Source organism: Haliotis rubra, unplaced genomic scaffold (assembly GCF_003918875.1).
Source record: "Haliotis rubra isolate DU_JTF1 unplaced genomic scaffold, ASM391887v1 Scf1707, whole genome shotgun sequence".
Classification (NCBI taxonomy): Eukaryota; Metazoa; Mollusca; class Gastropoda; order Lepetellida; family Haliotidae; genus Haliotis; species Haliotis rubra.
The window spans coordinates 81,466-92,270 of NW_025765678.1; the positions used below are offsets into that span (position 1 = coordinate 81,466).

The 10,805-nt window shown below is 37.6% G+C and overlaps 1 protein-coding gene across 1 annotated transcript; it reads left to right on the plus strand.

Annotated features, from left to right (window-relative positions):
- The first annotated feature begins 7,555 nt into the window (after window positions 1–7,555).
- On the plus strand, window positions 7,556–9,955 carry LOC124272592. Its single transcript, XM_046707794.1, has 2 exons — window positions 7,556–7,636; window positions 8,269–9,955. The coding sequence occupies exon 2, from the start codon at window positions 8,270–8,272 to the stop codon at window positions 9,323–9,325; it is 1,056 nt and encodes a 351-aa protein (XP_046563750.1). The 5' UTR covers window positions 7,556–7,636; window position 8,269; the 3' UTR covers window positions 9,326–9,955.
- The last annotated feature ends 850 nt before the right edge of the window (window positions 9,956–10,805 follow it).

Here is a 10,805-nt window from a genome sequence, read left to right on the forward strand (position 1 = left end):
AACATCACCACGTGTTTTTCTATTTTTAGCATATATTCACTGCGGATTTGACATCCGGTGGCTATTTAGTTTTCTACAACAATCCTACGTGAGTTGCAAACTAACTTATTACCTTTTCGACAAAAGTAAACATCTCATATTGTGATATGCATTTATGTACAACCTATGTCATTTGTTAAGCGGACACGCATCTGCTTGAGGTTAACTCAGTCAGACTTGCAATGCGACTCTTGTCAATCATGTCCGACCTCGACCTTGAGGTCATGTTTATGCTCTTATCAGCTGGCACACTGACTGCTGTAAGTTTCTACATTGGGTTAGAGAATAGAGCATCAATGCCTCTATTTTGGCTTTTATCTCTGTACATATTTTTGGCTTTTATCTCTTGTGTTTTCTACCAAACACATGCAGCGCCTGCATGTTCACTACTTTACTTTCCTTTACATGTCTGTTCTGTACCACTTTATAGTTATGTTAAAGAAAAAATCTGTTCCCACTGTTTGAAAGTTGAACCAACATATCATTTACAACCAACTTTTCCCTTTATATCCTGTATGAACTATCCTACTCTAAATCATGTTGATTTAAAAAAAATATGTATTTTTGCATTTGACTGTGGATAAAATTAAGAAAATTAGAATGGTTTCAGCTAACTGTAGAGGCCTAGCTGACACTAATAAAAGGAAAGAAGTTATGAATCTATACAGGAAAAAATCATATTCAATAATTTGTTTGCAGGACATCCATGTGGCTGAAGAAGATGTAAATAAAATTAAAAATGAATGGGGTTTACAAAGTATAATTGCACCCTTTAGATCTAACTCTAGAGGGGTGGCTATACTCTTTAATAATGACATTGATCTTACCATTCACAGAACATTAGAGGATGAAAATGGTAATTATGTTATTGCTGACATAACTGTTGACGATAAAAGATTCACCCTTACAAATCTATATGGACCTAACAATGATGACCCAAATTTTTATCTAAAACTTTTCAACAATATTTGTAATTTTGATAATGAATCCATAGCTATTGTAGGGGATTGGAATTTGGTCATTGATCCTTCAGTTGATTTGGAAAATTATAAAAATATCAACAATCCTCAGGCTAGAAATATTGTATTAGACAAAATTGAATCCCTTGATCTTATAGACATTTGGAGAGAACTGAATCCTGATTTAAGAAAGTATACCTGGTGGAAAAAAAGCCTAGACAACAAGCAAGGTTGGACTTTTTCTTAATTTCGCAAGACTTGGTTAATATTTCACTTGATTCTGATATCATGCCTGGTTATAAAACAGATCATTCAGCCATTAGCTTTACTTTTTCAAACAGTATCAACCAAGAGAGAGGGAGGGGTTATTGGAAATTTAACACTTCCTTACTCTTACATCCTGAATATGCTGATTTAGTAAGATCAATCTTGAGGGATACAATTGAAGAATATTCAGATACTGAACATAATGGTGAAAATGTTGATGATTCGGATATTAAATTGAAGATTGATGATAGCCTATTCTTGGAAACCTTTCTGATGAAAGTAAGAGGAAAATCAATCTCTTTTTCATCTTTCCTCAAAAAGAAAACAATAAATAAGACCAGTGACTTGGAAATTAAAATCAAAGATTGTGAAGATGATATTAGAAAAGATTTCCAAAATATTAATGAATCCCTATTAGCTGACCTTACAAAATTAAAATTGGAACTACAACAAATTAAAGAAGAAGAGATAAGAGGAATTCAACTTAGAAACCGAATCTTATGGTATGAAGAAGGAGAAACAGCAACAAAATACTTCTGCCATTTAGAAAATAGAAATAATGTCAGCAAAGCAATAAATAGAGTTATTACAGATAAGAATGAGGAAATTACTGACAGTAAATCAATATTAAATGAACTGAAAGAATTTTATAAAAAAACTTTATTCTTCAGACAAGAATTATAAAAATGATGACCACTTAGACAATGTAATAATTCCAGTCTTGAGTGACCAATTTAGAGACAATTTGGAAAAAGAAATAGATATGAATGAAATATCATTTGCAGTAAAAAGTATGAAGAATAACAAAAGCCCTGGAATTGATGGATTTCCTATAGATTTCTTCAAGTACTTTTGGAAAGAACTCAAAATTTGGATTTTTAGATTTATCAATGATGTTTCAAGAAGAAATATGATGTCTCTTACCATGAAGAGAGGAGTTATCACTTGTATACCTAAAGCTAATAAAGATAGGGCCTTATTAAAGAACTGGAGACCAATTACTTTATTAAATGCTTTGTATAAAATAATTAGTGCATGTATCTCTAACCGGTTAAAAATCACCTTAGACTCTTTGATACATAATAACCAGACTGGATTCATACCGGGTAGAACTCTTAGTGAAAATACAAGGATATTATATGATCTTATATTTGAAACAAAGAAAAGAGATATTCCTGGTCTGCTGATCTTAATTGACTTTGAAAAAGCTTTTGACACAGTTTCTAAAGAATTTATCAATTCTGTTTTACTAAAATTTGGTTTTGGGCCACAGATTATACGCTGGATTAATTTATTAACTTATGATACAACATCATGTGTTATTCAGAATGGACATCTCTCTGATTTCTTCCCTAATGAGCGAGGTTGCAGGCAAGGTGACCCAATATCGCCATATTTGTTTCTTTTTGTAGCTGAAATCCTTGGATGTATGATAAGACAAAATGATGATATAAAGGGTATTGTAATTGATGTTCAGGAATATAAATTAGGACAATATGCTGATGATACTGAATTATTTTTGGATGGTTCAGATGAAAGTTTGTATGCTGCTATTGATATCATTAATACTTTTTACAATATGTCAGGGTTAAGAATAAATATCGATAAGACTAAAGCAATCTGGATAGGCTCAAATGCAGGTAGGAGAGACATGATTTGTGAGGATTTGAATATAGAATGGCAAAGAAAGGAATTTGAAGTTTTGGGTATTAAATTCACACCTGATTTGAATGACTTATGGGTAATCAACACAAAAAAAGACTTGAAGAAATTAATAGATTATTGGCAACATGGAGAAAAAGACATCTCACACTGATTGGCAAAATCACTGTAATTAAAACATTGGCTCTTTCAAAACTGGTTCACATTTTCAATTCTTTACCTAATCCACCTGATGAATTTATCACTTCCCTTGAGAGACTATTTTTCAGATTCATTTGGAACGACAAAAATGATAAAATTAAACGGAACACTTTGAAAAAGGATTATACAGAAGGGGGTTTACGCATGATAGATATCAAAACCTTTGTTAATGCCATGAAATTATCCACACTCAGACTCTATTTGAGAAAAACAAATATGAGTAATCCATGCAAGTTTCCATTAAATGATATACTAAAATATGGAGCAAATTTTCAGAATATTGTTGAAATCGATAATCCTTTTTGGAAAGATGTTTTATTGGCATGGAAATTATACTGTAATAAGAATACCATAGAAGCTGACAACATTAAAGGAATTTTAGCACAACCTTTATGGCTGAATAATAATTTCAAAAACCCAAATCACTTTATCAGGCACTGGGCTAAAAATGGAATTTTAACAATTAAGGACCTTTGTAATGAAGATGGTTTTATGTCTCTTGAAGAGCTGAAGTCAAATTTGATGTTAGAGGTACATATATGGATCTTCGATATGTTTTCTATATCATACCTGAATCATGGAAATTTACCATAAAACAATACAGTAATATACATTACAATGATCTGGATGATAACTTTCTTTATAAAGATTTTATGGATTTGAAAAAAGGTTCAAGATTATTTTATGATAAACTCTTATCTGACAATATTAAACCTCATATTTGCCTAAAATGGGAAAACTTATTTTACGACATTGATTTTGATTGGCGTATGATTTTTAATATTTGCAGAAGGAATGTGAAAGATGTAAAACTTTTAGACTTTCAATTTAAATTTTTGCACAGAATTATTTATACAAAAAGAACTTATGAAAATGAAACTGGTTGACAATGTACTATGTAGCCTTTGTAATGTTGATAGTGAAACTTTATGTCATGTATATTGGGAATGTGTTGTAACCCAAACCTTCTGGAAAGAACTTGAAAACTGGATAATCCAAAATATACAGAAATTTGAAATAACAAAGACCTTGGTTTGGTTTGGAATTTTGGGTAATAAGCCATTACTGAATCATATAATCCTATCTGCTAAAAAAGTATATATATACTTGCACTTTGAAGAAAATAATTCCAAAAGTTAATATTTTTTTAAAAATATTGAAAGACATCTATACGGTTGAAAATTTCATATCCAGAAGGAACAATAAATCTGATCAATTTTCAGACAAATGGTCCCCTTTATTCTCAATATTTAATTTCTGACATAATCTTTTATGAAAGGGGAATTATTGTTTCTGGAGTATATTCTCTCTATGCTATCAGTTGAACTAACATTTGTGTTGAACCCAATGAACTTTGATCATGTATTTATACATCTATTGCTTTACTCTATATGCGTGTACTCAATTATGGGAACAAATAAAAAGATTTAAAAAAAAAAAAAAAAAAAAAACTTAATTAATAAGGTCCTTTACTGTTTTGATATTGAAATATTTATCCCTTATGATGGAGAATTCAACACAGTCAAGCAAGACATGCTTGACCGTGGTTCTCTCATCACAAGGGATACAAAACGGAGGATCCTCACCTTTTAATAGGTATGCATGAGTATATCTTTTGTGGCCAATAGGACATCGTTGCATGATGACCTCCTAAAATCTGGACTGACAACCCAAGAGCTCTTAATATGGCGTTAGCTTCTGCTGTGAAAATAGAGCTGTTATTTGGTAGTCTGGATTGTTCTGGATCCAATGACAGTGGCACAAGCAACTGCACCACCATCCTTTGACTCACCTGTAAATAAGGACTTGTATGTATTATATGTATTTTTTAATTGATTATATTCTTGTTTATACTGTAATTCATTAACTTCAGATTTCTTAAACTTAGTCAGAGTTACGTCAACTTTAGGCCTCACGAGTTGCCAAGGAGAGGCTTAATTCTGTGCCCAAGAGGCGGAACAAGACAAGACTTTATGTTGTATAAATCCTCATAAAGAGCATTGAAAACACAGTTAAATGCAGGATTAGACTCGTTAGAATAGAGTTTTGTTATATACTGTAATGATAATTTAATACGACGTTGGTTAAGGGATGGCTCATCAGCCTCAACATAGAGACTGTGTATGGGAGAGGTACTAAAGGACCTAAGACAAAGTGTCAGGCCTTGGTGGTGGACAGAATCAAGTAGTTTTAGGTTGCTTTTGCAGGCTCCACCACATACGATGGAGCCATAATCAAGTTTCGAGCGGACCAATGATCGATATAGGTTGAGGAGGGTAGCTTGATCCCCTTCCCACTTTGAGTTGGAAACAACTTTCAACAAATCAAGGGCCTTCAGGCATTTAGCTTTAAGGGATTTAATATGCGGCAAAATAGTTAAATGGGAATCAAAAATTAGACCCAAGAACTTTTCCTCCTTGACAACTTTTATGGGAGTGCCATTTAAAGATAGTTCTGGGTCTTTATGCGGCTTATATTGTCTACAAAAGTGTAGACAATTAGTTTTGGACTTGGAAAATTTAAAGCGGTTTTCAAGACACCATTTATTTATTTTATTTAAACACAACAGCAATTGCCGTTCAATAGTATGCATATTTTTACCACAAGAAATATTATAATAATCCACAAAAAGTGATCCATAGATGGAATCGTTTAAAAGCTTGGATAACCTGTTGATCTTGATACTAAATAAAGTGACAGTAAAGTATGGATCATTTAGAGAAGAGGAAGTTGATTTTAGAGTATTATAACAAGGACATCAGATCAGCTAAAGTGATTTCAAGTAGAACAGGCATCCATATGTCCACAGTTTATCGTGTTTTAAAAAATATGGAGCACCAGGGAGGCGCAGGTAGGCCCAGAAAATTGACTGTCGGTGACTAGAGGCGGCTTGGTATTCTTGTTTCTAAAAAGAAACGAAGGAGTTTAGAAAACTTAAGGCTGGATATGATTAATAGAGGAACTTTGGCTGTCTGTAAGGAGACAATTAAAACTGAGCTTCATGCAATGGGTTGGCAGAAAAGTCGAGGAATTCCATCACCGATCATGAAACCTGAACAAAAGGAGCGAAGGTTGAACTGGTACTTACAGCATAGACATTTTAACTGGGACAATGTGATATTCTCAGATGAAAGTCCTGTGTGGCTGTTTCCTAATACACTGAAATTCTGGACCAAACAAACTGAAAAACCTTTGTATCAGCGCCCAAAGTACAGTCCGAAATTTAACGTGCGGGGTGGCATATCTGTGTTAGGGGCAACGCCCGTCTGTGTATTTGAAGGGAATATGAACAGTGAGCGGTACACAGAGATTCTCGGGGGACATTTACTTCCATCTGCTCACGTGTTCTATGGAAAGCTTTGGAATTTCCAGCAGGACAACAACCCAAACATCGTTCAAAGCATGCACAGGTCTGGTTTCGGACCCATTATTAGATTGGCCAAGCTATAGCCCTGACCTAAATCCAATAGAAAATGGTTGAGGACTTATGAAGGAAAGTGTCAATAAGAAAAATCTGACAAATATTGCTGAAATGAAAGAAGAGGTGGTCCGATATTGGGACAGCATGGACCCCGCTGCATTGGAGCCTGCATTGCTGCCCATGGTGACTTGACAAAATACTAACTGTTAACCTGTCTTTGAATCTGGAGTTATGTGCTGCTAATATTCACATTTAATACGTGAGTAATGAGTGATGTTTTTTAAAAAGATTACAATCTTAATTTCTCAATAATTTCTGGTTGTACTGTACCTTCAGTAAACCCGTTATCTCTCAGCCATATGTCGGGTACTTCGCTCTCTCCCTTACTCGCTCGCCATGCTGCTCGCGGCTAGTGCTATGGGCAATATTACGATGGTATGTGTGTGTGTTGGGGGGTGGGGGTGAGTGAGTGTTGCTTTAAGCGGCATCAGTAATTTTTGCAGCTATTCACGGGGAACATCAGAAATGGGCTTTACACATTGCATCGGCATGGGGAATCTAACCCAGGTTTTGGGGTTTTCATCATCATAGAATATTTATATAGGGCACATATCCACGTAACTAGTACATGCTAGTACCAATCCAACTCACATGCAGTTATCATTATCGTTAACATCAAGATAATCGAAATCATAAACATCATTATCCCCACCATCATCACCATAAAAATCGACGTAGTTATGATGATGAATCCCGTCTAAATCATTATCATCTTCTCCTCAAGTTGTCTGGCACCACACAATCGCCCATGTAAGAGTCATTGCATGTGATGTGCATTTCCTTCTCAGCATTGACGTGTATATTCACGAGTAATGGCGTCATAGCCCAAGTGGGTAAAACCCAAGCGAATATTTCACGTTACGTGACATGCAGCTGTCGGGTGATAACAGGTCACGTAGCGGTAGGCTGTGTCGTAATATATATTATCACACCAACAGCAACGACAGGAGCAGATAAGTAGGTCGCTGTCACATACCGATATTGTACTGCTGAAAGTTTTACTTCGTGTTGAAATACTGATTTAAAGGTAGGTGTCAGCTTTGCTTGTGCCTGACTAGACTGTTTACATTTGGTTGTGAGCCTGTATTGTAACGCTGCATATCACAGCTTTGATTTCACCCCCGATGGTCCAAGTTATGTTCAATACTTCATACATGTCCTTCAGCCGGATCGAGAGAGGGCGTTACTGCAGACGTTGTACATGTCATCGTATTGCCATAGCGTAAACCGATGCTGACCCGCTCAGACTTCCATCTTTTTGAATGCCAAGATGGTTGAGTCGAGATCGCAGACTTTGTGTGTTGGCGATTAAGGCCTTTCTTTTACAGTGTGGGTTCGAATCCTGCATGGGACTCAACCCCTGGAAAAGTCCTAGAATCCGTAGTTTACTGAGAACGTGTATTCGCACATATACCACGTGGTTATTTGTTGTTCATATATAAAAAAACAAAATACAAAATACAAAAGCAAGTTGCATTACGGGTATTACTGTTAAGTTCAATAATATTTTGTCAATGTTTTCATACCATATAAATTTCGTATGTCAAAGAGACATTTTCATACATTTGTTTTTGCTTTTCAATCTGTCTGAAGTTTAGGGACACCCTAAATATCTACGTGCAGTATCGTAATGTTTAATACGTACCACGTTTTTTCCAGGATGACCCACGGTTTGGGCGGTGGGGGAAGAGGGTTAAGTGGAGGATTGGGAGGAGGAGGCGGTATATGGGGAATGCATCTCCATCACCACAGCTCAGAGGGACGCAGCGACTGCTGTGTGGACAGCATCTGCTGCATCATCAACATCGCCAGCATCCTCCTCTGCATCAGGAAGATGTCCCGCTACCTCCGCATCGCCCTCCTCTGGATCTATGTTGCCACTGCCGTCATCACCACTGGACTTCTCATCAGCATCAACGTCCTCGGCACCAACAAGTTCCAGGCTGCACCAACAGACATGCGCAAAGTACAGGACCAGGTCAACAACGCCTTCTGTCAGAGCCTCACTCTCAACTCCAGCGATCCTTTCGAAGCCTACACGTTTGACAGAGAACCGGTGGTGGATCCCAGCAAGATCGAGCAGTTCAATACATCATATTTCACTTCCATGACAGGAGATACAAACACATACTGGGGGTTCTATCTCCTGAAAGGTTCTAAAGCCGTCGTGGTTTCATCCGGGGACGAACTTATATCAGTATTCATCATAAAAGGAAGCTCCAATCTTCAGGCGTGGATTGACAACAAAGGAAGCTGTAATGGATGTTACCTTGCATCTCATGTCACCTCTCCAACCTTCACTTACACGCTGGACGTTTCACAGAGTGACGATTACTATTTCATGTATTACTCCACTTCAAACTACGTCATTGTCGTGAACGTCAATGTGTACATAACTCGGACACTCTATGACGTCAGTTCTGCCACATCCCACTGCTCCTACCGTCCTAGCGACAAGCCGTGTTCACTGGACATTTCCCTCAGCCCTCACATGAACGTGGTGTACCACAATGGAGGTAATGGCCTGCATGACAGAATCGACATGTGGTCTACGTGCAAAAGTCGAGTTTGGATGTATATGATTGTGTTTGCCCTCATCCCGGCGCTGATGACGGCACCCGTCACCTTCCTGTTCTGGAAGTACTGCAAGGATGACAGATCCCAGGAGAACCTGGCTGTGGACTCTGAGGACAATTTGCCTTACAACAAGTTTTAGTTGAGCCCAGAAATACAAGGAAGTCTTGACATGTTGCTATGTATGTTCTCATGCCTCAAATGTAATTTTACTGACGCTTTGAGCTAAACACACAACAGCTCCATCAACAAAATACCAAACGAAGCCGAGGAGCATCCGTTTAGTTCATATATCTGCATAATGTTGGTTGTTTAACGCCGCACTCAGCAATATTCATACTATATGACGGCGGTCTGTAAATAATCGAGTTTGGACTACACAATCTAGTGATCAACAACGTAAGCATCGATCTACGCAATTCGGATACGATGACATTTGCCGACCAAGTCAGAGAGCCTGACCATCCGATCCATTTAGTCGCCTAAAGCATGAGTTGCCGATCACCAATTCCAACACGAATGTCCACGAGTTTATAAGTATTAATAGATTAATGACAATGATATGGGAGAATCAGATGGTCTTCAGCTTCCTGTGACAGACGGACAGTCAGTTTATTCAGTGGAAGACGAAAGACAAACAATACCGGCATTTTTTAATTGAAAGACAAATAATATAATTTTCTCTTAACCGATGGACTAAATGAATGAAGTAATTTTAGTCACAGTTTAAGCATTAAATGACATTTATCTTCTATAAAACATCTCCAACTTCCTTTGAGTACACGCACACAATTTGACCACCTTTAAAAGTCTCTAAAATTTCGAAATGTGCAAACGTAGATTGGTGTATTAGGCTGGAAACCACTAAAGCACAGGTACACATTAAAGTATGTTCAGCACGATGTTTGCAAGCAGCCATCTAAAGGTGTGCTCTGCGGCACGTGTTGTCAGCCATATACATTTGTGTCCATGTGAATGTGTTTCCAGCGGCACGTGTTGTCAGCCATGTGAAGGTATATCCATCTGAAGGTGTACTCTGCGACACGTGTTGTCAACCATATGAAGGTGTGCCCATCTGAAGGTGTTCTCTGCGGCAAGTGTTGTCAGCCATGTGAAGGTGTGTCCATCTGAAGGTGTGCTCTGCGGCACGTGTTGTCAGCCATGTGAAGGTGTGGCCATCTGAAGGTGTGCTCTGCGGCACGTGTTGTCAGCCATGTGAAGGTGTGCCCATCTGAAGGTGTTCTCTGCGGCACGTGTTGTCAGCCATGTGAAGGTGTGCCCATCTGAAGGTGTGCTCAGTTAAATGGTGTAAAACTAGCCACATGAAGGTGTGCTCAGTCGAATGTGTGACACTTGAAAGTCTGCCATAAGAGTGAGTTTAGTTTTATGCCGCTCACCGTAAACGGGCCTGCGTCTCCTGCCCCTAACAGTAACACTAGTCACTCACTCACAATTTACATTAAAATGTAAGTGAATGTGTGGTTGAGTGTGTTTTACGCCGCTTTTCGCAATATTCCAACAATATCACGGCGGGGTACACCAGAAATGGGCTTCACACGTTGTACCCATGTGGGGAATCGAACGTGGGTCTTCGGTGTGACGGGTGATCGTTTTAACCACTA